Source organism: Anoplolepis gracilipes, chromosome 2, assembly GCF_047496725.1.
Source record: "Anoplolepis gracilipes chromosome 2, ASM4749672v1, whole genome shotgun sequence".
NCBI lineage: Eukaryota > Metazoa > Arthropoda > Insecta > Hymenoptera > Formicidae > Anoplolepis > Anoplolepis gracilipes.
In genome coordinates this window covers 12,904,069-12,931,751 of record NC_132971.1, presented here as the reverse complement: position 1 = coordinate 12,931,751, position 27,683 = coordinate 12,904,069, and the positions used below count along the sequence as shown (strand labels likewise).

General features: G+C 25.8%; 2 protein-coding genes across 7 annotated transcripts; one reads left to right on the top strand and one right to left on the bottom strand.

The window, feature by feature from the left end:
• The first annotated feature begins 20 nt into the window (after positions 1-20).
• LOC140663298 (protein POLR1D) lies at positions 21-3,233 on the top strand. 4 transcript variants are annotated; one of them, XM_072887379.1, is made up of 4 exons: positions 219-347; positions 641-725; positions 925-983; positions 1,313-3,233. In XM_072887379.1, exons 3-4 carry the CDS (start codon positions 955-957, stop codon positions 1,527-1,529), a joined length of 246 nt encoding a protein of 81 aa, XP_072743480.1. In that variant the 5' UTR covers positions 219-347; positions 641-725; positions 925-954; the 3' UTR covers positions 1,530-3,233. The 4 variants fall into 4 exon arrangements, with proteins under 4 accessions (XP_072743478.1, XP_072743482.1, XP_072743480.1 ...); XM_072887377.1 differs by lacking the exons at positions 219-347; positions 641-725 and adding an exon at positions 21-154; XM_072887381.1 differs by lacking the exon at positions 641-725 and having other exon boundaries at positions 207-347.
• On the bottom strand, positions 1,414-27,651 carry Whd (carnitine O-palmitoyltransferase whd). 3 transcript variants are annotated; one of them, XM_072887365.1, is made up of 16 exons: positions 27,300-27,651; positions 8,224-8,379; positions 8,004-8,140; positions 7,613-7,889; positions 6,882-7,205; positions 6,361-6,560; positions 6,068-6,272; positions 5,868-5,975; positions 5,762-5,787; positions 5,429-5,494; positions 4,998-5,060; positions 4,608-4,722; positions 4,254-4,523; positions 4,022-4,171; positions 3,714-3,923; positions 1,414-3,521 (listed from the first exon to the last, which is right to left on the bottom strand). In XM_072887365.1, exons 2-16 carry the CDS (start codon positions 8,362-8,364, stop codon positions 3,423-3,425), a joined length of 2,391 nt encoding a protein of 796 aa, XP_072743466.1. In that variant the 5' UTR covers positions 8,365-8,379; positions 27,300-27,651; the 3' UTR covers positions 1,414-3,422. The 3 variants fall into 3 exon arrangements, with proteins under 3 accessions (XP_072743466.1, XP_072743467.1, XP_072743468.1); XM_072887366.1 differs by lacking the exon at positions 4,998-5,060 and having other exon boundaries at positions 27,300-27,650; XM_072887367.1 differs by lacking the exon at positions 5,429-5,494 and having other exon boundaries at positions 27,300-27,650.
• Between the last annotated feature and the right edge of the window lie 32 nt (positions 27,652-27,683).

Genomic DNA, 27,683 nt, shown 5'->3' with positions numbered 1-27,683 from the left:
TCGCACGCCTCATCTATGCGCGCCACGTCGCGCATGCTATTCGAACTCTTTGTCCTCGTGTGTTCTTGTCAATTGCATACTTTTTCTGTGTCTGTATCTTGAAAGTGAGATATACTTGGGAGGGAAGAGAAGAGCAACAAAGTGCGAAAATGAGGTGATTGAGAAGAAACTTTGCGAATTAATTAAGACCTGTCACTGAAACACTTTGTAACGTTCGTAGAAAACTGTCAAATTATCACGCGACTCGTATTTTCAAAAATTATGTCAATTTAGTCTTATCTTCTTTTGCGTTACGTAAAGCATTATTTATCGCAAATAGATAATTAGAGGAAAATTGCGTGTTTAAGGTTAATTATTTCTACTATAATAGAATGTGTCATATATATATATATATATATAGTCGGACCTCTTATCCTACGACCCTCTTACGAAACCTTTTATCCTACGACAAAAATTCTCATGCTACGACCGCGAAAGGGGAATTATATCCTCACTCTCAAATTTTTGTCGTAGGATCAGAGGTTTAAGGGGAAGATTCTGGATCGAAAATGTAGGATAAGAGGTCCAACTGATATATACACATATATATATATATATATATATATATAAATAATAATTGCATTTTCCGTGCTTGAATCAGCTGTGAAAACAGCCATTTTGCAACATCAGCTGTCACAAGTCACAAGTGTTATCACATTGCGGAAGTATTCATTACGTACGAATTGGTACGTCAATTCATAACAATCTTAAATTTTCGACAACTGTAGTTTAATTTAACGTGATATTTGAACATAAAAAGCTGTAAATTAAGCATGTGATATCAGTTTATTAAAACGTAACGTACATGTGTTGTTGACATAATGAGTACATACAATAATAAAATATATCTCATCATAAATCATCATAATATTTTTGTTTGTTTAGGATTTATAGAATAATAAGAATCTAAAATAAATGAACATGGATGATGAAACATTGAACAGGTAATTACTTTTATAATAGCTTTTAATATATATAGAATCTTAATTATGTTAAGTGTGAATAGTTTCTTTCTGTTGAGAGTTTAATAATGACTAGCTTTTTTGTTTTTGCTTTAAATTGAAAAAATTAGATTTTAAAGTTAAAATATTTCCGAATATATTGAATAATCATAATCATGAGTTTATACTTGAACAATAATTGAGCATGCATTTGACTTTTTTACATTGATAAATTTTAATACGTAAAAACACAAAAATTTATCACAAATTTATAATTTTATTTTCATAATTACAATTTACATTGTTGTCATGAAATATATAATATATTATAGGCTTGCAGTTGAAGCTTTATTGGAAGAGGCTAAACTCGGTGCACAAAGGGCTGAAATAATGGGACCTAGTGGATGGGTAAAACCCAAAGAAACCATTAACAAAAGATTTCTCCATTCAACATTACGAAATGCAGTAATATCAAACAAACATCGGTCATTGAAGCAAGAAAAAGTGAAAGTTCAATCATATAAAGCAGATACTGTTAAAAAATCATAAGCTGTATGTAATGTATATAGATATGGTGTTATTCTTGTACACTTGTGTTAATACATATATATTTTCGTTATAAAATTTGAAAATATATATTTACATTTTTTATAGATATACAAATAAGTATTGATGCTAAACAACTGTTTTTATTTATTTCTTTTATTACAGTACATTCGTGTTATAATTAACGTTACATCTTTTTTTATAAAATCGAAAAAATTTTTGTAAACATACCAATAAATGGTATAAAAAGAATTGGACATTACAATTATTAATATTGTATAAAAATATTTTGAATTTTTCGCAAATATCTACATTCGTTTTTGTGTGCCAATATTTAATAGTTTATTCTTTGATAAACATGTTTTATATCTATTACTTTTTATAAATTCTTGATTATAATTTTCATAGAGTATTATTTTTATTTACAATGTCAATATCAAAGTCACTGTAATAAATGTAACATAAAATTCTATTATACAATTTTATGTCTCTATAATCTTTAGAGAGACTCTCAAAACTTTCATCAAACATACAAATATGAAATAAAGTATACAAAATGTGTTATATGTATATCTATTTTATGATCTTGCACATTTCATATTATCTCTTTGCATATTCAGCTTAAAAGTCAATAAAGATTAATTGTGTAACACCACCAAGTAATAACAAGTTTTATAGAAGCACCAATATCTTTAAACTTATATAGTTTTAACAAATATATATATATAGTGTAGAGAATATAGTCGTACACTTTTTCTAAGTATAAAATTACTTACTAATTAGTAATTACTTACAAGTAAAACATTTTGCATTGATAAGTTGCACATATCAATATATGGCATCGTTAAACGTTTGCTTACAAAAGAAATCAAAGTGATCACATATTATTCATAGTTATTTGTATATCACATCAGATATTAGACTGATGAGACTGATAAATTGTCTTTCCATATTAAGATGCAGCTGATTCTTGCTTATTAATTGCATATATTTGTGGAGAAGATTTTTACTTCCTTTATATTTGTAAATTGCATTGTATTCACGTCTTTAATTAATGCTAAATTAGGATGAGATATTATTTGTATGTATATTGTATATATATATTTTATATATATATATATATATATATATATATACATATATTATATATATATATATATTAAAATATGAATATATATATACACATATACATATATATATACATATTAAATTTTTAAACTTTACACTCACAGTAGATGTGCATGATATAAATGTTCCAAATTCAATTAATTAATATTTATAAACCTTATTCAATTGTTAAGTTATAAAATTATGTTTATAAATATAAAGTAATTTTAATAATATACTTTTTTATATCACATATATATTTTATATCACATATTCATATATTATATATGAAAATTTTCAAGTTTCAATATGTGATTTTCAAATATTAGTTCTTATGTTTCATAATCATTTAATGTCAAAGTGTTTCTTAAATTTGCAATATTGTACAGCAAGAAATGATAATTTCTAACTTGTATTTTTTCACATTTCTGCTATGTAATATTATTAGCAAGTGAGTAAATAGTCAGTTTATAAATGATTATTTAAAAATGCTATTTGGTGATAGTAAAAGTATTATTTGATGAGATATATATGAAAACATAATAATTCTATAAAAATCTACCTCTACATGTAATTGTCTATACTGCATCTTGAATTTTGGGCCCATTATTTTCTTCTTATTAATTCTTACCAAAATAATTGCCTATGAGAAGTGCCTTCAAAAAATTATGATATTAAATTATGTTTACATTATTAAATCTTTCCACATGTGAGGAAAATTATTTTGGAGAAATTATTTTTTTTTAATCTAAAATTACTTTTGCAAGACTGTTACAAACAATAAATAAATTATGTGGACCCGTTCTGATGTATTTTCTTTTTCTGGTCTAATAAGTTTTTCATATCATCAAGTGCTTTCTCTATCTGCTTTGCAAATCTTGTGGCATCCTATAAATATTGAAGCTGCTTAATAATCACGAATATTTATTATTTAATAACTAAACAACTACATATTATATATATAAACTATATTTTATAGATGTATAACTTTGTATAAATATAAAATATATGATTATGTGATGGATAACAAAATTCAAGAAATAAATATAAATGATTGATGCTAGTAAATTAATATCTTACCGTTTTTGAAGAGGATCGTTTACTAGAGACATGGAAGAATAGAAGATTTTCTCCTGCAATAATGTAAGAAACACCATAACCATCATCAGCCACAGGGCCAAATCCGCCACCTGCAGAAATGCAATTAGGGTATTTTTTCAAATCCAATTTTGAAGTTTGGCCATGTGGAGTTTGTGATGTTGACAATCTCCATGGTTCACTTAGAACCTCCTACAATAGAAATATAATAAAACGTTTTGTTACATTTTTTTATAAGATTGTTAATCAATTGTAATATAATTTATTGTTATGTGATAATAAACAGTTACCTTCAAAAATGGCGAGTCTACTTCTAAGTACTTTGATACTACATACAAACAGAATAGGTGTCTATCTATTCCTTTACCACACATGGCATCTTGATAGCCTTTTTGATGTTGTGCTACTGCATCTATTAGTAGTTTGATTTTTTCATCTATCTGTATATCGGAAAAAAACTTTATTAGAAATATACAAATAATCAAATATATATATTTATATTTTTGCTTATTTTGCTTTTACCGTTGATACTTTGTTCTCCATTGTTTTCACCCAGTTAGAAGATTCAATAGTGCATGGTCTAACTGTTTCCGTTCTACCTTCTCGGAATAATCTCGTCATGGAAGCTTCATAAGTTAAACTGAACTTTCCAGCATCACGATAATAAGCCAGTTGAAGCGCCATTTGTATATAGGCGTCTGGTGATATGGAATTGGCCTTCATCAAACCTTTGCCATAAGCATCATGCACGTAAATACGCAACTCAACGTCATTCAATATATTGTGTGCTATCTATATTAAATATAAAATTGGTTTATTATGTAGTCACCACTAAATATAATGCTAAATTGAGCTTTTATATTATATTATTATTACCTGATAGGATTGCTCAATAGCTTCAATACATTTAACATTCAGATCCCACTGTAGTCGAATTGGAGCTGGAGGTGTAAATTCCGGAGTGCCCATATTATGTCCATCCTTATTATATCTGAGAGTTATATATATATTTATTTTGTAATAAACTAAACAATTGAATAATTTTAGAAGCTTTTGTAAGCCAATTACAATATTTTTAACATAAAAAAAATTAACAAATTTGCATGCACAAATATGTTCATAATATATATATATATATATAAAACATAATCATTATATAATTATAGTAAAATAAAAATTATATGATTGTTAGGAATGATGCAGTATGAAAGGTTAGTGATTTATATCCCATTATTTTAAATGAAAACAGTGCACAAATAAAATTACCCAATTTCATTATCAGCAGCCATAATAAATTCCCATAGAGTTCCCATCACCGGTGCATCAGCCCTAATAAGCATATCAGAACGAAATATTAACGTTATAACGTGAAAAGAAATATGTAAAGAACATTCATCATCAGTAAAAAATACCCAGTAGAAGAAGGTAACCTGCAGAAAATAATATTTAGAAGATTGAAACATAGGCATAAGAACCCCAGAAAACCTTTAAAGATCTCTCTGCTGCAAAGGGCACTGGAAGCACTAAAGATTTGCTGAGGTTTTTTTCTTTAAATAAAATAAAGATATAGGTATTGTGGTCTGAATTATTTTCATAGAAGTCCTACAAGAAATAGATAGAAATAAATAACAGTTATTTTTCAAAAGCAGAAGAAGAAATATACAAAACGATATAATTCTGTGGATTATAATTCTTACTCTCTGTTCAGGAACTCCGAACATATCACGTACTCCCATAAATGCGACATGACTGCAGCATCTGCCCTGCTCATTACTTATCATTATATGTGGTGTTTCGATATACATAAGTTTGTGTATAATAGAGCTTATTTTATATTATTGAAAATGATCTAATTGTTTCTAATATATTATATATAATAAGATTGCGCTCTATGTTTGTCTCCGTGTAAAATAAACGAAATGTGATATATCTCAAAATAATTTTCTTTCCATATAATAAAAGTTTTTATAAAAAAATATCAAGTTATGTTTTGTTATTTAAAATAATCCAATGTTCTAAAATCTACTCACCAAGAATGTTCTGCGTTAAAGCCGATCTGTAAATAGGAATCATTTTTATAAAATAAAAGTTAATCTTAGTTTTCATATATGAAATAATTGTGAATATATTACTCACTCTGCCATTGGTCCCAACACACAGCGTAAAAGATTTATCAAACCATCGATCATATCCTTTTCCATGTAATAAAATCCTACCATAGTGATCTAATTTTTCTGGATGGTCCTAAGGTATGAAGTGTTTATAACAAGTATTAGTTTTGTCTAGTTAGTATTCTTTCTATTCAAAATATATCTTTAGTTTATTGAATAACATACTGGCTCATATTCGTAAGGTACATCGTCTAGTGCGACTACGAATGCAGCCTTCTCAATAATATCCAATGAAGCTTTATTTACACCTTTTGCAAAGAAGTCTTGTCTAGTCTGTGCCCAGGCAGTTCTTTCACCAGCCGTTAACGCAGCTAGTTTCTCCTCTCCCTCCGACGGTGTTGAATTGTCATTTAAAATTTGTTCAATCTGACTGTAACATGATATTTTCATTATAGTAGACACGATATGCACCCAATAGATAAGAAAATGTATACTGATAAACAAATAAAATAACTTACAGTTCTATTTCACAAGCTTGAAGAATCCTATTTCGATAATAAATTAACACTTTAAAATATCTGCCTTTATGATAAACTACTATATGTTTAGAGTCTTGATAATGCACAATCTTATCAACATCTATCCCTGGCACTCGTGTAGTGTTAAACACTCTTTCATATTGCCAAGAGCATAATGGTACTAATCCTTGCACCAAAATCTAAAAGCACATATTATTTTTGATATATATGATAATAAGCTTTATATTTATGCTAAATAAAATGTAAAATATTGCAATTTTTTATTCTTGTACTTTATACATTTTTCTTTCAATAAAAACTCAAAACAAAGATATCCAAGAATTGAAAATTTTTATACATTATTATATTATTTTTTGAAATAAAAAAAAATCAATTTTGTAATTATACTATTTAATACTTATTTTATTAGCTTTGTTTTACAAATGCAAATTTATGTATTTAGATGAAAATTTCTCTATTCTTCGTAAAATAAAAAAATAAATAACAAAAAGGCTACTAACTGGTTCTAATTCTTGACGTTCAATAAGACGTCTATATTGTAAGCAGGAATGTATAACTGCTGCAGCTCGCGCAGCTTGCAGATTCGTAGGATACGAAAGAATGGCATCAATTCCATAAAAATTCGAGTTAACCATCAAAGGTGATCTTCCACGCAGATAAACGTATTCCTCCCACCAATCGGACACATAGTTGGTGGACCACCAAGATTTGAGAACTAAATAACGCTGCAACTTGACGCCGATGCCATTTTGAAACTCGGTAGCCAATCTTTCCATGCGAGCATAATTCTCGTCATCCACCAATGGTCGCACACTCTTCAAATACTATTTTGTTTAAACAACATATTTTAAATTTTCGTCAACAATATTTAAACAGACATAAATGTTCTAGACTCATTCACACTTTTTTTTTACCACCGATAGCATTCTACTCTAGCAGTATACTAATAACAATCTTACATTTTATTGTAATGTCTGATATTTGAGAATTAATTAAAACACAAATATTCGGAAAAACGCTTAAACAATGTTCGATATAGTAAGAGTCATCAATAAACTCAATTTCAGAAATAAAATAATTACCATGTCATTAAAACGATTTTACAAATAAAAATAAAACACAAATATTTTATAAAATAACAAAAAGTCGGTATCAAATTCAATTTATGTCTGCGAACACAGTAAGTTAATGAGTCTAACATAAAATTATGAAATATGATTATTGATCTAACCCGTTTCATAGTATCGGCTACCGCCGGTAGCGGCAATCGTGGCAAAGATCCTTGGAAGCTATACAGCATAGGTTTATGCCAACCAGAGAATAATTTCACTAGCAAAAGCCAGGTTTTTGTCAACCTTGATGACTTGCGCTTCTTACCCCTTGCTTCGTACATCCATCCTTTGTATATAAGTAACAATTTCAACGTATACCGAATCGCGTATATAACTGCTAGCCATAAGAACAATCCGACTACAAAAGAGCCTGCCAGGTGCGCGAGTATAGAGGATCTGTCACAAAAAAAGAAGTGATTAATTCCAGAGACATTACTGTTAATTTATAAGTGCGATGAATCACAAAAATGCGATTGATTATGCGAAATTACATTAATTAATTAACCTTACCCGGATAGATACGGTGAAACTTTTCCAACGAGGTCATACGGAACCTTGTAACCGGCAAAGTGTATCACCGTTACTAACATTACAGTAATCCACAAACTTTCTAAAGAAGCTGGATATATGCCGCTTTTCAAATTATTCTGGAAAATAAATATATACGTATAAAAATAGAATTGAATATTGATGTTGTACAGAGATTAAAAACGTTGTGATCGGCGCTTACCTGAAATCGGAAGAATCTCTTCTTCCACGATCGCACACCAGAGAGCCACACCAAGTGAAGCACCTCCCGATCGAAGTTTACATCCCATCCTTCGTGTGTTATCGAGAAGCTGAATGCTACGGCTGAATGGGCTTCCGCCATCCTGTGTTAGCCTTCCTGTAAAATGCATTAAAATTTAAGATTTGGTGTAAAAATTAATATTTTGCTTAATTGTAACCTATGCTCTATACACAACTTGCTGTTAAAATAATTAAAAAGACGTTGTTTTATATCTTAAAAAAAATTGAAAGACAAATAGAATACAAGTAGGTAAAATTACACGTCCAGAATGCTAACCACAAATTAAAATTTATTTTCGTATAATTAAGAGTTTATAATCATACATAATTTTTTTTATTGTATATTTATAGATAAATCAATATTTTTTTAATTTGACATAGTCTAAAAAAATCCGGAAACCGTTTGGTTAAACGACGAGAAAAAGTGTAACTTCGTCGCGAAGATGAACATAATCGTGACGATAGTAATGATGCAGAGTGAACGCAGATATACCAGTTGACCTTACTTAAAGTTTCAATTGCGGTGCGCACGCGTACATGCGTGAACGCATTGTATAGATCGTTATCAAACTGGTAATATATGGTAAATATGGACATCATAAAAGATCGGGAGTTCAGTCTTGTCTTTGTCATTTACGATAGATTTACTTTATAGAGGTCAAACATATTCAGCTGTCAAAAACATGCTTAGCAAAGATTGCATTTTTCATCAATATTAGCTGTTGCATAACTTTTTTATTATGCCTTCCTCTATTCTTATAAAAATTAAATTCTTTAAATCTCCGACATCAAACCTTTAATACTTAAATACTTCATTTAAAAATTATTTTAATATTTAATTGCCAGAACTTTTTAATTTTTAATACTAATTGTTATATAATATACAAGATGACTTTTAATAAGTGCAAAAAATTTGAGGTGATCCTTTGTCGAAAATTAATGGTTTTTCATATAAACATATACTTCCATACCTTTCCCTAAAGCGGTAGCTTTTTTAAAAATTAGACTATTTTTTTCTCAAATTTTGAACAAGTTAAAAAAATAAAATTTGGTGGACATTTTTCACTAGTAAAAAGGTTATTTTTATATTATATTAATATTTTTATTCCTTCCGTATTGTTAGAGAATGACACTAGCAATCCTTATTTTAATTCAATTTTTCATTAAAACTTGTTAAGTCGGAATGTAATTATTTAAAAATATATTAGAAAGCTTGATTCATTTATAAACTTTTCTATTTCTTTTATTCTTTTATAAAATAAATAATTTTCAAGTAAAAAATAAAATAATATGCACGATGCTAAATGGCATAGGTTTTGAATTACGAGAAGTTGAATTTTTGAATAAAATAAAAAAGCAAACAAAACAAAATTATAGTAAATCTTGAAAAAAAAATGGATAGAAAAAAATAAAAATGTAATTCTCACTTCCTCCTTTGAAAGAGTGTAACTTCTCAGGAGAAATATGGGAATGTATATGTTTATATAAAAGATCCTGCTTAATTTTCAAAAAAGGGAAAAAAAAGAAAAAAAAATCATCTAAAATTTTTCGCATTTATTTAGAATTATGTTGTACATGTACAATATAAATAAAAAAATGTTAATTTCTAAAAAATTAATACAATACTGTTAGTATGAAAAATTGTGTCACAAATAGGTACTTTAACAAAGAGTATTATATGAGTTTTATATGAGATACATAAAATACTCTCATTTTTTTATTTTGTGTTTCTAAACTGATATTATTTTAGGATTCACTTTTCTCATTAAATTTTAAGAAATAAAAGAATATTATATGAATTGGAAGCCGCCATGAAATAAAAATGCAACATATATATAAAATCAACTAAAAAAAGTATGGCAGATTTAAGTATAATAAAAACTTAGTATTATAGTACAAAAATACAGATTAATATTTGCACTGATGATATCAAAATGGAGCCTAATTCTCTTGAGTTACAATTCTCAATTCTTTAATTGTATCTGCCTTATTCGGAATGTGAAAATTTAAAATTTAATTCACGAGAGCGTGCTGCGTGAGCGTGCGAAATAGAAAGTCTTCGGCATTTCACTTGATTTCCATTTGGGTTACAATCGAGAAGTATCAGAAGAATGGGAAAGGAAGATGACGGTTCGGTACGTAATTCAACGTATTGAACGTATGAGTTATATACAAAAATATTATCAAATATACTACTCCATTAAAGAGAGAAGAATATAATCGGCGATAATTTGTAAAAGATGTGCAAACAAATATAACAGACCGTCACGCTTTCAAATCGAAGACTTTTCAGCATGAGAGCTTGCTATGATGTCTTGATACGTCATTTAAGGATCTTTCTCCTAGCTGATTTCACTAGAAAAGCTGGTTTAGTATAATAATGTAGTAAAATAATTTATTAATCATGTAGTAAGTGCTGGTCAATGTAAGTCGATTAGCAAAAGTTTTATAATCTTGGCCTTCAAACTTTGCATATAATTATAGAATATTTGAATTAAAACTTAGAAATATATATACTGGGTGTAACAGAGCGCCCATATCAGCCGTTTTTTTTAAACGACTTGTAGCAAGTTGGGCAAAAATTTTTTATAACAAAAATCCCAGTGAAGAATCGAATGGTGATATTTGCGTTTCCCGGAAAAGCCAGAAAATCGGAAAAATAGATATAAACTTCATTATTTCAAATGCGAAGGGGGCTCGACTAAGGTATCATTGGATAGGACTTTTAAAAAGAAGCAACTTTTATAGGAAAAATTTTTTAATCCGTTCAACCAATTAAAAAGAATGCAAATCATTAATTTTTATTCACAAATGCTCTAATTCCTTCCATTGACTTCCAAATAAAACATAAACATTGTAACTCATGTACGACGTTTACTTTTATTGCTCACGGACAATGTAATTTAATCTTATTGTAGGTTTATGTTGTAATCATTACATTAAATTCCTCTTCATTTCAAAGTGACACCTTGTATACACGCATACACACGCGATACACACACACATATATATATATATATATATATATATATATATATATATATATGCATTTTTTGAAAAAAATATGTCCTCTACGAATGCAGTGCAAAATGATATCATATAAACAAAATGAGTAATACAATACCGTGTTTTATAGGCAACATTCATTTATATAATTTTACACAATTATATTTCTATAAATAATATTTGTATTTAATTTCATACATATATAGTATTTAATTTTTTTATAAAAATATTTTTATAAAAATTTTTATAAAAATATTCGAGAAAAAAATCTATCTTTGTGCGCGCAGCTCTTTTTGTTTAGGTGAAATTTTGATGGCAAAACCATCTTCCGCTTCTAATTATAAAGTATTATCTCGCTCTCTCTTCAATATTAACCATTCATATTTCTTACTGAACGTGTAACATTATAACCTTGAACTTTGAACGATTGTTCGGAATTGCTATTTTTGAGTTAAAATAATAGAGCACGATAGATATCATGCATTTAAATGCTTCTATTGTGTTGCGTCTATATTCTAACGTGGAAAATATAATCTTTAATTATTGAAGTTTTTGATAAATCTGATAAAGCGTGATTGTGATAATCGATAAGATGGAAAAAAAAAAAAAAAAAAAAAAAAACGGAATAATCTGTCTGTGTGCATATTTGGTAGGTGTGTATCAGTTCAACAATTTTATTGGTTGCTCGCGTTATCACTATATTTTAAGATATTAATTATTTTTTGAACGTTTTCTGATATAAGAACATCAACATTATCTTATCAGAAGGCTTAATTAAAGTACTTGTCTCTCATAAATTTTCTGTATTTTTAAAGTAAGCCAGAATACATATTTGTTTTATTCTTCTTTGTCATTATTTTATAATCACGTAAAGTGAATAAAAACGCATATGCTTTACGTACTGCGGCAAACATTGTATATCGGTGCCATCACAGCAAATATATATATAAATAACATTAAGTAAGCTTCTTTCTCGTCATAAGTAGGTCATATTACGCCTTTCATTTATCAACTACATATATCTACATATATTTTGTTAGCCAACGTATCAAAAGAAAATAAAAAAGTTCTTACGCAAAAAATATGTATTCTGAAAAGAAACTGATAGTATCAACATCAGTAATTTTGCAAGAACAATCACGAATACGAGAGCATTGTTGTAATTGTGTACAACATTTCTTAAGAAATTAGAACAAGAATAAATCACAGCCATAATTATAAAATTTTGTGCTAAAATAAATTAATCTATCTAGTAATTTTAAATAAGTTTAACTCACAGTTTTACATATAAATAATTTAGTTATGTGTATAACTTATTTAACATTTTTTTGTTAATAATTAATAAAATAATTTTGAATTCTTTAGATTTTCAATATAAGAAAGTTATATTTCATGTTTTACAAGCAAATTATTACGATTTTGAAACATAACTTTATTATTATTATGTCGCAAGAGATAAAACATTTATGACGAAATACGAAAACTGTCGAAATGTGAGTTATAAATAAAGTACATTTAGATTGTTCATAATTGGAAAAAATCGTAAATATACAATATTATATTCATCGTACAATATTGTAATTATTGGAGCGATTGTATATCTCTTGTTACGGAAATAAGAGAAAGCTAATAAAAAGAATGATTTTAACGTAACGACAAACGTGAAATATCCATATCGAAAAAACATGTAGATACAAATTCGAGTTCATGATTATATGTAACAGACTATTATGAGATGAAAAATTTTGTAAAACATGTAAAGAGCACTCATATTTCTGAAACATATGTATATATTGAAATCAACAAAATCCAAACAATACCATTGAATTGAACAAACAAAACTATTGAAACAATGATATCATTAATAATCGAGTTATAGAAACTTAAATCCAATTTACATTTTAATGCGAGCCACGTGCAGCTAGTAGTCTTCTTTCTCCTACATTCTTTCTCTGTTAATGGACTTACGTAAATAATCACCTTATGGTATGTAATCTTAATAAAGTAGATTACCGATCGGCAATTGATTTTATATTGAGATATAAAACTACAAATTTATTCAACGATATTTTGAATCTTATTATCTATTTTTATTTTCATTCATAGCTAAAGTAGACTTACTCTCGTGATAATATAAATTCTTTGTCATAGGATACAATTATTTATCATAAAATAATAGTATCTGTCATTCTTCTCTAATTTATATGACATTTTACATATTTCGAGACTATAATTTTAATTTTATTTTTCATCTCTTGTTTTTATTTTAATCCAAAGATATTTGCACAAGGGAAAAATTGAATAATCATAAGACAATATGTGTGTAAAAATATAACATTCTATATATATATATATATATATATATATATATATATATATATATATATATGTATATATATGTGATAGTATTGAAAAATTTCTGGACCAGTATAATTCTGGACCACTATAAAAGAATAAGAATATAAAAACACAGCACCTATAAATAAAACATAGCAGGCGTATCTTATTTAAATTTGGCTGCTTTTCGAAATGGTTCTCTAAGAAACGTATACTTTGATTGTATTCAGCAGAAAAAGCTATTTTACAACTGTTATAAAAATCATAAATTTGATTGATGTGCTTTTAATCCTGGCTGAGTCTAAGAGTATACACCAATCTTCATCTTCTCGAATTTTACAATAGTTGCAAAACAGCTTTCTTTACTAGCAACGTAGCCAATGAGTACAATGTCTCTCCTACGCTTCGAAAGTACATTGGCAATTTTTTTTTTCCTAAACGGCGTTCAGTATCTCCTACGATGCCGTTTGATTTTCATTGATTGTGTCAAAGCGAGTCCTTTTAATTTTATTTCAGTTTTGAAAACAAAAAGTTTTAAAATGTTAATTTGTAGTATCTTAAAAAAATAAATATTAATATATTTATCCTTGGTTTTGTTGATTTCCCTTTCAATATGTATATATTTTTCAGAATAAGTACTAATAAAATGTTAATATAAGTGCTAATAGAAGTAAGTCCCAATTTTAATATTATTTTCCTGCTAATGTATATTGTGTAATTTCTTAGAATAAAACAATAATAATATGATATAACGTCATATAAAAATTGATGTGTATTTTCTTTGAATATGTGATATAAAATAACAAAATAACGTACTCATAATATTATTCACAATTTTCATAAATAATATTACTATTTATTTAATTTTCTTTTTGTTTTTAATTATGGACATTAAAACTGCTAAAATAATATAATTGATTTGTTTTATTGTTAGTATCACACACGAGTTAATAAATTCTGTAATATTAGTAATCGTTTCTTCTTGTTTTTATTCTTTAATTCGTATCGTTTCGTTGCAGATGTTTCACACAAATATTAAAAATTTTTTTAATTCTTTTTAATTAGAAAAATATAACAAAGTTTGCAGCTGATAGCAATTCAGTTACTATACTCGCGACGCAAATGAAATTATTGATTGTGTAGTAGTTATCAAAGCTGATTAAACTTCTCGGAACTCGAAGAATAGCATAAATTTTTTTAATTAACATACATTTAAATTTTGATTGATTAAAGATTACAAAGGTTAAATACATTTATATTTTTTCCTCTTTTTCTTTAGCCACATTCTATTAAGAAGGTAGCAATAATTTTAATAAAAACAAAATAAAAAAATGTATTGTATATATATATATATATATATATATATATATATATATACACATATATGTATATATCTTAAAATTTATAATGCTATTTTGTTAATAAATAGAAAAAGAGAAAGAAACGCAATTGTTTTACAGCCTGTCTAATAAGAACGTGACCGATATAATTTTGAAGTTTACCATAAAATGAAAAAATTACACATATACTAAATTTAAATTTAATTAGTGAACGCTTTTATATTGACAAGTCATCTAATTGTTATCAATAATTGTGGCATTTTGTTGACATTTTTTAAGGCAAATTTTTAAGAAATTAACACCATACTTTCGAAGAGTATTTTTCTATATAAAAAAATCTGTCGAATTAATTTTTTTCAATTAATTGTTTCTACATCTTTTTTTCTATGAAGTTTTTTAGTTTTATATTTTCTCAGATGTTTTCAATTGAATTTGCATCGGGTAATAATAACAGTCAATTTATCATTTGATGTATTTAAATATACATACTACGTATGTAACAAATTTAAATGTTTTTTCACCAAGCCAGCTAGAGTAATTGAATCTTTATCAATAATGCAATGTACAGAAAAGAATCTATTATTTAAGAGTTTTTAATGTAATAATTTCCAGATAAAAGTTTTACCGATTACGCTCTTATTAGACAGACTGTATGTACATGTATTATAACATATATTTACATATCCTAGACTCATAATTGTTGTGGTATACATAATTTTACATCTATTATTTGCAGCATAAATAAACATTCATGTTTATTTGTTTGTCTTCTTGTTTTTAAGCGTAAAAAGGCTTTAGTGACAATGTTATTAAAATCCACGTAGTTTTATATATGAGTAAAAAATTAATTTTAAATGTATATCCAAAATATTTCATACCTTATTTATCGCAAAATTGGATTAATTTAATTTTAATTATAAAATTTATTTATTTTTATAAAACTCATATGTATATAATATATCTATTATATTATCTAAATTGAGGATTAAACATTTGAAGTTTATACATACAATATAATATATAATATATAAATATAAATATGATATTTAATGGATTATCAATATTTAATTTCACGTGACAGTTCGCGAAAATTTGAATTTAATGAATTAATTAATTAATTAAAAATATTAAATTTAAATATATTTAATGCATTTTGATATTTAATAAATTATTCAAACAATAATAGCTTTTTATCGCATACAATATTTGAAATAAATAATTAATTTAATGCAATAGGATATAGGATATACAATATATTTGTACTTATATTATTTTTATCAAGTATATAAAAACAATCTCTCCAAATCGATCACGATTAAAGTTCAACTATGTATTGAATGATTAAAGATTAAAATTTGAGGACAAAAAAAAATTTAATTCTTTTTATCTGGATTAGTTAAATTTCAATCTCCAATCTTCAATGCGTAGTCTGACTGGCTATAAGTACGCACTTGTAACAAATGATAAATCGTCTCGTTCAAAAATAATTTTTCTCTTATCGAACAAAGACAACGACACATTATGATTACTTCTCTTCGTGAGTTTACTCCAAATATGACTATTGCTTTCTCTCGATAATCTCAAAATAGATTACACAAATCGAACAAACAAACTCTGTACATCCGCCTTCTTAACGTATTCACTTAATTTATCAATAATAAGTTTGTCATTATTCATGATTAATGATGATAATAAGAATTAATTGACCATTTTTCAGCACTTAGTAAAAAGAAACATAGATATGTTACTAATTTCTAAGTGTTAGTAAACATATAACGATTTCGTTCTCGTTGGGCAGAATTTCTATAATACTTTTTTGCAAAAATCCATGATACACTAATAATACCCGATTCATACGGCGGCTGATTGCAAGGTTACCTATATATCGTTTTAAAGAACATGATGTAAGTTCCGCCGGAACCATTATGGTCAGCCGGAAATTCAATCTGTAAAGTGAACTAAGATAACTAACAATGAAATAGGTCGCACAAAATTTTTGCGTAAAATGATGTATCGTAATAGTGAGCAGTTTTGAAGCGAAGTATTAAATTAATTGTTAATATAAAGTACTGAGAACAGCATTACGACCAACTGACTTAAAACCTATTCAATATTTAAGTAGATAGTCGGCAACAGACAATTAAATTTTAAAATTAAATATTTGTATTTAATTTTAATTATTCAATTTATTCACAAGACGTTTCGACCATATGGTTGTGGTCCTTTTCAAGTGTGAACGTAAATTAAGAAAGAGAAGAAAGAATCCAATGGGACATGTTTAAAAGTAGAACTTAATTGTGGAACAATTAAATATGTCACTTAGTTAAAATCAACGGTTATTAAATTTGAGATAAACACAAACAACGAGACACGTCAGCATGAGTTTTTAAACGAAACTGAGTTTCTTGACTGAGTTCTTCTCTTTCTTAATTTACGTTCACACTTGAAAAGAACCACAACCATATGGTCGAAACGTCGTGTGAATAAATTGAATAATTTTGGCTAGTCAGGTCGTTTTAATTAACCCGTTGTTTATAATTAAATATTAGCGATTTTAATCTCTAACTTATAATTTGTATTTAACTGATTCAATTTTTATTATTCAATCCTTTATAATATTTAATTGAATTAAGTTACATATATATATTATTTAGAATTTTACAATTAGATATTATTAGTTTATTTTATTTAAATAAAATATTAAAATTAAAGTTAGGCGTGTAAAAAAACGAACAAAAACTGATTATTCCCTATGTAATAAATATTATTTTATATGTAATATTAAATAAATATTATATATTTTCTTTCAAATTGTTTTTAACGTTTAAACTGTTAGATTTTCCTTCTTATAGTTTTAATATTTTGTTTATCGTAATATTATTCTAGTTTCAGATAGCAAAACTGCCAAAGTCAACATGCATTGAAAATCATTCTTTCATTCAACTGCTCTTAGGAAATAAAAATATGAATCTCTACGTCAGAAATGATTGTGATATTCCTATATCATTTAGAAACAAATTCAAAGTACATTATCATTTTATGCAATTAATGCAAAAGTATTATCGATATAGAAAATAATTACTTCTTATAAGAAATAAAGAATTTCATTGACGTCTTCGCGATAAAGTCTTACTTCTTGTTTATCTGTTTCAGCAATAATGAAGACGTATATCGCTAGCTTATCGCACTATTATATATAATCAACATAATATCGCATATCTGACGTCACTTGTTCGTAGATACAAATACTTATGTGCTCGTCGCTAAGAAATAATTAGTCTTCGCAATTTCTACAGTAAGATTATTTCATTGTGCAATGGTCTTAAAGTCCGTCTCACACTAAATGGCGATTAAAATGGTAATTATACATTGAAAGTTGGAATTTAACCAACAAAATGCAACTGGTAAGAACTGAAATCGAGATCAAGAACATATCTCTTTCTTTAATTTATGCAATTAAAATACAAATAAAAAAATAAATAATTATATTTTTAATTAAAAAAATTTTTTTATTAAAATTAAAAAAAAAATTTATTTTTATTTATTTTACTTGTTTATTTAAAAAATAAATAAAATCTTAAATATTCAGCTTAATGTGTAGGGATTATGGTCCAATTTCAGGAAAGAGAGGATAAAAAGTATCAAAAACATATTTATAAGTGTAGTTTCGTTTAAAATTTTTTTAGACCAATATTTACTACGAATCCATGATACGCCTCAATATAGTTTTCTACTGTAAAAGTATTCAAGAAACACTTTTTCTTCGATGCTCAGCGTGTTCATTTTAACATTTGTAAATTAACTTGTACAAAAACTCAAATAAAAGTCACAGATTTCAGCTACAGAACTCTAGTCGATTAAATGATCACCAAAATCGAGGAAGGAAAATATAGCCGTTCGCTTTCAACACAACTTAAATGATCCTAACTCATTATATTACATTGCATAATTTAATATTAATAAAAATTATAAAATATTAAGCAAATAAAATTTTATTTATATTAAAATTCCACTTTATAAATCGATTTCTTCTCGGTGATTTGATCCGTAAAATATTTTTATTTCAAAATGAGATGCTATAAATTAGTTAGACTAACTTATACGTATAGACTAAACATATTATTTTTGAATTTATCTTTGTACGACATATTATCAATCTAATGTATTGTTTTATTATTAGTTAAATTATTATTTGTAACCAATATAACGAAACTTATTTACGTGTTTTAATTATGTCACAATAAATCTTTAACCAAAATAAATGATAAATACGTGGCATAGTGCGGCCTTCAAGTTTATTACGGAGACGAGGAACGGAGATATCGAGAGAAGTATGACAGAGCTACTTTCTACATGATAGCGCAACACTCTTTGCACGCACCAAGACATAATAACTTTTCGCAATACCAAATCTCGCTAGACATAATGGCACATAATGCAATCGCAATATGTGCTGTCTAATCATAACTTAAAATATCATGTTTCACACAGATGAAAATACTAAAGATATGTTATAATTAAATGTTACGTATATGGATTAGTAAATAAAAAAAAATTCTAACAAAAAAATTCTCTTGTATCATTATTATAAGATTATGTATCATTATTATAAGTATAGTACGATTAAAAATTGAAGAGTTTAGAAAAAATTTCAGAAAATTAAAAAAAAATTTTTGAATTTGAAATATTTAAGAATTAAAAATTTTAAATATTTATATAAAATAATGTGATTTCTGTATAAAGAAATTATATAAAGTTTGTCTAATAATATGTAGTACAGACAATTTAGTAATCAAAACAGAAACATAAATTTAGATTTAAATATAGATATTAATTAAATTATCTAAATGAAAAGATGATACACATAAAAATTAAATGATTAAATTTATAAATTCCTAAGCCATCAATATAAAAAGAAAATTTGTAATGTTTTAAATCAAATTCACCTATCCAAGGCCGGATTCTGTCTTATAACTAGTATCTCAGCACTTTTGCTGCTATGTTGGACTTTGACCGTCACATAGATACGATCAACGTATATATATGTGTTAATTATGTATAAAGAACCGGACTCTGTTATACGTCATTCGAAAAGCTGTGGCTTTAGTGGGAGTATGTAGCTATGAATAGCAGCACGTTTTAAGTTAATATAATACAAAATAGCATTGTGAATTTAATTATTTTTACGTCATTATTGCTTTTTTTTACATATTTACATATATTTCTATGGGCTGAAAGTTATCTACATTTGCTTGCAAAAAACTGAAATGAAATATGTATACAGTAAAAAATTGTGCGCCGTTAAAATTTTCTTGTGTTACCATGTTTTGATTACTATTTCAATGTAAAATTAACATACAGCTGATATGTTATTATTTTTATAATATTTTCATGTGTTACATATAAATGTAGAAATGGAATATTATTTTGAGTGCTTTTAACATATTAACAATCATTTCAGACAATATTTCAAAACATGTTTAAAAATCAATTTAATATTCTAAGAAAAGTTAAAATAAATCTTTAACTAATTATGGACTTTAAAATATCCCATCAATATTTCTTACAAGTTATTATAACTACTCTTTCATGTAGTTTTTAATTAATTTGTATGTTATTTTTATTATTTTATCACTTAAAGTCACAATAATAAAAATAAATGTAAAGTTTTACGCTAAAATTGTAGTTTTTAGACTATATATTTGGAATTGTCTACGATATATTTCCGCACATGTATATAATTGTATTGACTATAGAAATTAGTAAAAATTTAATTAATAACAGTAAAAAATAACAACAATAAAATCATCAACTAACTGTATATACTGAAGAACATTATAAGGAACATCAAAATGAAATAGAAGATTATTACTCTATATTAAAAATAAATTGTGTAACATGCAAGTTTTCGTGTTTCTAATAATCTAGAATAGCCAACTGAGCTTAACGATTGAACTTGGTACATAGCTTTTAATAAATTAAGTTTTCAATACAGAAAATGTTTTTAGTCGTTGAATAATTTTGTCAGTCATAAAAACATATGGAATTTTGAAAAAAATTATAATTTTTTAGATTTTAGATTTAATTTTAAGATAATACAATTAATGTAATTAATGTAACTTGATTTAGTGATCATTTGTAATTGTCAAGATTTCCTTTTCATTTCTAGTTGTGTCAGCCTTGTCGAAAAATACCGCAATTAAAAACAAAGAAAAATCGCTATAAACAACTGCAAGCGATGTTAAAACCCGCTACTCACGACCCGATTTGCAAAGTAATTAGATAAGAATAATACAAAAATTATAAATCGAGTCGTCTAGCAAGTCTATACACGACCGTCCCTGCAAATCGGACCCTGCAGATTGGGTCGTGAGTAGCGGCTTTAAATCAAATCATATTATTTTTTATCTTAAACTTTTTCTTTTAAACTCAAATAATAGTCATGTTTTCATCAAATTGCATTTTTTATATCTTTAATTACAAACAAAACTATCATTTTCTGTATTGAAAACTTAATTCATTGAAGATAGATAGTACTAACAAACACATATACATAAGTTAAAAAAAAATGAATAATCGTCATTCAATGATCAACATTTTATCTATTAGTCAATATACACGATATATCGATTACATTTTATATTTCACTTTATATAGCTTTATTGTAGCTTATAAAATCACTTAATGTATAAATGTTTATTAAGCTGACACAATCACTTTAGTATAATCAAACAAACTTATATATAAATTGAATGCTCTTTTATTACTTTTTTTGTTTAATTTGCGATTTTGTTGCTCCAACCAATTCGAAGAAAATAGTGGCTCTGCTAATTAACGATTAAAGTTGGTATAGTCATAAAAAATAAAAAATAAAAAAATATGTATAGAGTAAATATCTTTAGAGTTAATGTATAAGTCAATCTGAAAAATGTATTTAAATTATTAAATTGTACACATCAAAATTGTAGAATCTCAAAAACTAAGTAATATCATGTAAATATTAAAAAAAATAAATTTAATATATATATATATATACACACAATAAAAGATTCATAATTGTAAGATAATGTATAAGACTTTATTACTTGCTGAATTATATCATATTATTCATAACACTTATTATTATATATTCTGAAACATTCATCATTATTTATTTTTATTATAAGATGAAAGCATATTTTAAACATGTTTGGTAAACTGAAAAGAGAATTTATACTAACAATAACCTTTCTAATATATAACTGCTATTTCATTAATATTCACTATTAATATAGACTAGTCCATATTGTGCAATATAATCTTCGACTGACATTTCGAGATTGCCTTTAAAACACAAACTTAATATTTTTGTTTTTCTATAAAGATACATACATATGATATACATAACATATATAATATAATATAATATTATAATATAATATAATATTATAATATAATATAATATTATAATATAATATAATATTATAATATAATATTATAATATATAATATATGATAAATATAAATATATCAACTTAAAAAAATAATTATTTTGTTATAACTTTTTTGCTCTTTGGAAGATGTGAAAAAGAAAATTTTATATTTTTTTTTAATAAATATCTGAGATAATTTTATTATTTAAATAAATATTTTAGTATTTAAATAAATATATATGTTATTTTATAATATTTAAATTAATAGAATTGACTGCTTAAATATATCCGAATAATGTTCAGCTCTTTTATAGTTTTAATGAGACATTATTAATTCATTATTATTTATGATAATATATGTAATTAAGGAAATCATAATAATAATAACATAATATAAAGAATTCGATATCAATGAATATCTTGTAAAGATTACGACATTTATTTTGTTGTATCATGCAGTCCGGCATAATAATGTGTGAAATCCGAGCTGCAATATATTGCGACTATACTTTAACTTAAATATTTATTCGAGCAAAGTACAAAAAACAAAGTTTCATAAAAATTTTACAAATATTTTTTTTCAAACCTATTGAATACTTATAATAATAATATACTATATATTTTTTAATTCCTCAGAAAACACTACAATTGACAAATGTCGATTATTATATTGCAATTTAACACTAAAGTATTATTTAACAATAAAAGCATTGATGTAGATAAATAAATAGCTCGTTTGAATAAACTTTATATAAACTATATAATTTATTTAAGACTATCTAGTGTTATTAGCGAAAAATTTTGTAAATTTTGTGTTTTTATTATATTAAAGACATTTTGTTTTTTTTCCTTATCTAAGATATTTCTTTTTACATTTCGTTATTTTCTACACTCTACAATATTAAATGAGAATATAATAAAATCTTTGTGTAAAACTTTTGAAAATAGTATATGTTAAAATTTCTGTACTTATTTTATATCTATAAAATACACTAGAGTAAAAGTCAGTGACAATTAATTATCAACGAAAAAGAAAATAAAACAAGTTAAGTTTATTAGTTAATTATATCGATTAAATGCATTTATGCATTAATTTTTTTTAAATTGCATGATTTTTCTAAATTGGCACGTTAAATCTCTTATTTTTTTATTTAATATACGATTGATTTTTACTATAATTTTTTACCTAATAAATATTACATATATTTCTCTTCCTTGTTTTAAATGACCATTTCTTTACTTACATGAGTTGTTTACATTCTAAATAAGTTCAAAGAACAGTAAATATCAATTGACTTTTGTATATGCGTGTATATCGTTAGGTTACAAATATTTCACAAAACGATTTTACAGAAACAGGACATCTTGATTCAAGAAATGGACTTTGACTCGAAAAAACCAACACGTTCAACAGTTCAGATATTTTAAGATACAGGTCTCAAATACGTGGGCGGATAGCCAAATTGTAGCCAAACATACATCACACATTCTCTCCAATTAACCCGTTATTTCTTTAAAATTTTGCTTTAATATGTCAATTATGTTAAATGTTACTTAAAATAAAATTGATATTGTTATATTATTTTACATCTAACATGTATATATTTTGTATATTATATATATATATATTTTAAATGTTATATATGTTATTGAAATATTATTCTTGTCACACGTTTTTTTTTTTTTTTTTTTTTTTTTTTTTTTTTTTTATAACTCGAGGTATAACTATATTAGCTTTTTTCTTTAATATACTCATAAATCAAAGTTTTTTGAAAATAGCCTTACAGAGATATTAGTTTCAAACTTCTGAAAATATGAAAATGTATGCAAATTTTGATATTTACTGATATTTACATCAAAATATTCTTGTTACTTAAAAAACAATTATAAAAATATTCAGACTATTTAAACGCAAAATTCTTCAAAGGCTACGGAAATAAAAACACGCAACATTTTACACGTGTAAATTTTATTAATATAGCAAAATTTCGCCTAATAAATTTAATAAATATTTTAATAGCAAAATAATACAAATGGTTCCAAAATGTTAAAAATTGTAAACATCAAATTTAGATTTTTTCTGTTACGTTTACTATTTTAGTTGTATAATTTTTTCATTTTATATTTAAAAATATTATTATATTGTAACCATTCATCTTTAAATCACTATAATTTATCATAAACTTCATTCGTTTATGATAAATTATAATTTATATAATTTATCATTTACAATAATTCATACAAATATATTAATTTTTACATGATGCGCTAATATTATCATTTTTTTAATATTTCATATGCTAATATTATTATTTTTTAGTATTTCTTTTCAAAATATTTCATTCAAGAAATTATATGATTCATTGTATGCTATATGTCATTATATTATATAGACATTTTGACACATTTGACATAACTGTAATGAATTGACATCATTATATTTTACATATTACGTTTTAGAGAGGATATATGTCCGTAGTTCATTTAAATTTCAAACACATTGCGTCCATAGGTTGCATAACGCATTTTTGTCATATATCATAGTTTTTTTTTATGTTAGTATTTCTTTTATCATCATCAACAAGCTTCGAACAAAGGTGATTCAGCGCGTTAAAAAAAATATAATTATATAGAACAAATTTTTACATAACTAATATGTATTTGATAAAGTTGTACGAAGTGAAGTAAGTATAAGAATTTAACAAGGTTTTACATTTTTACATTCTATTTATTACTCTATTCACGCATTATAGTGTAGAATAAATATGTATTAATAATGACACTCGCAAGCTGATTAAATTTACGAATATAAAAGTTCTAAAAAAAGTAAAGTTCTAAACAAAAGTTAAAATTTGCGCACAACAGATAAATTTGATTTTTATTTATTAATAATGCTCGTACTTCATAAAAATTTATTAACTAAATTAGTTAATAAATTATAAGGATCAATTAAGTAATTGTCTAATAAATCTATATATAAACATTCTTATAAAATACCTAAATTTATATAAAATAAAAAAAATATAAAATTTATATAATTTATGTAAATAATTTTATTCTGACACATACATAAGAACAACAATAATGTCGACAAGATAATTTGTTGTAAATTATATATCCAAAACTGAGAACTGTCATACGGTAATATGGTGTATAAAAAGTACATAATAAAATTGTTATTCGACAAAATTTTTTCACTAAAGTTTTTATTGTCCTATTTGATAGCTGACTGTATACTATGCATGTTGATTACCATATTTATCATGCAAGATAGCGTACACTGGTATTATTTACGCTTTTATACTCGAAATTTCGAATACTACAGCTTATTCGATCGAGCATATCTTGATAATCATGTATCAGAATTCAAAATTAAATGACAATTTGGAATCTGTTTGATAAATATAAAATATGAAACATAAAATTAATATTATAGATAAGGTAATTCAGCTAAAATTAAATCAATTAATAAAACTATAATTTTCAATGATTTAACATACGACAGGTACAATAAATATCTGACACCCGAATAAAAATGCATAATAATTCTTAACAAAATGACTCGAAAGTGTAACAATGTTGTAGAATTTGTGTAACACATCTGCACTGTTTAGCTGTACTCTTTCTCTTTTCAGTTTTCCTTTTTCAAACTATCAATTACATCCTGTGTGTTGCTGCTCTTTCTTTTATTCACACTGTTACAAGTGAGGAAGAAACATCTAACGATATATAATACGTATATAATATGTTGTGCGTGATACTGTGTGAAGCATTTGTCTTGTTTGCTCTCAAAATTTACTAAATTAAATGGGACCAAATTCTGTTATATTAATAAATTTTAAACACATAATGTCATGTGTTTTCATTTGTAGAGCTCTGAGAAAGTCGTGTTTTATATCGCCTAAATAACTTTATAATTACTTTTATAATTAAATAATAAAAAGAGTAACATATAATATATATACAATAATTATTTAACTATAAAAGCAATTATTAAAATATTAATAATTAAAGCAATTATTAAATTATTAAAATATTAATAATAATTATTAAAATATTTAGGGGATTTAAAACACGTATATATATTTAAAAAAATTAATATTGGTAATATATTATATATTAGAATGCAAGAGTGCATCACAAAAAATTCTTAAAAAATACATATACATAAAACAATATAATTAACATTCATTCTGAATTAATATGTAGAATTAGCATTGACAAAATAATTAATATAAATTTTTAAATTGAGAAGTAAAAGCGGAAAACAAAAAAAAATATATATATATATATGAACTTAATTTATATTTACACATATAAGATATATATACATATGTATATATAAAAAATATATGATTAATACATATTTACATGCAGGAGATTTTTATCATCTAAGTTTTAGCAGATGATTATTTCTCTGCGATAATTACACCAATTATGTTTTTGCTACAGTATTTTTGTTGACGTAATAAGCGTAGTCAATAGCACGAATAGTTATTCACACTAATTATCACGAGTATTAATAAAACTACAACGCAATTCAAAGAGAGAAACAAGGTATGTGTAGCCAAATATATCGCGTGCTACATATATATATCGCCGTTATATATATTAGACGAGAAAGCGCACAGCTATCCTTGACTCTCCTCTCTTCAAATACGGACAGATTAATATTCCCAAGGTCGATTTCACAGATATTCGCAATTTATTTCGAGTGAGAACTAACGAAACGATATCCTGTGCCCTTCAAAGAGCAAAACATCTGTGAAAGAAGGAGAGCTAAAGCTTGTAGGCGATTGGTTGGGCATGAAGGCGTGCGACCGCGCCTCCGACCCGAAAAGTAAACCACGCTTTCTCCTCAATCTCTAATAATAGAACACGATCTTATTACGCGGCCGTTGACAATGTCTGGCTGTTACTTACCGACAATATATACGAATGTCGTCAACGATATTAATCTAGGTCTATGGACGAGTCAGCGTTTCAGATAAATATGAGAGATATGTATTCGGCAGGTCGAATAAGGCAGATGGCTCGACGACGCGACGTAGGATTGTCGGGTCAAATCAACAAACGCACTTCCTGTTATATACGATATAGCGTTATACGATATAGCGTTATACGATATAGCGTTGTACGATATAGCGTTTTCACGGATTACGCAAGAAAAAGCACCTACTACACAAACTGAGACACCGTCATGGACTATAGTCACGAAACGTACTAAACGAGAGAACGGCGGCAAAGTACTGTGTACCGTATGCCGTGTGCCGTACTCTCACCACGCGTGTGAACTTGTGGACGCGC

Bases quoted from the DNA above. Each gene is read 5' to 3' on its own strand.
- LOC140663298 (XM_072887377.1), top strand. From the start codon at position 955: ATGAACATGGATGATGAAACATTGAACAG. The intron at 984-1,312 runs GTAATTACTTTT...AATATATTATAG, and splicing joins GATGATGAAACATTGAACAG to GCTTGCAGTTGAAGCTTTAT.
- Whd (XM_072887365.1), bottom strand. From the start codon at position 8,364: ATGGCGGAAGCCCATTCAGCCGTAGCATTCAGCTTCTCGATAACACAC. The intron at 7,206-7,612 runs GTTAGATCAATA...TAAACAAAATAG, and splicing joins TAGCCGATACTATGAAACGG to TATTTGAAGAGTGTGCGACC. The intron at 5,976-6,067 runs GTATGTTATTCA...TTCATACCTTAG, and splicing joins TACCTTACGAATATGAGCCA to GACCATCCAGAAAAATTAGA.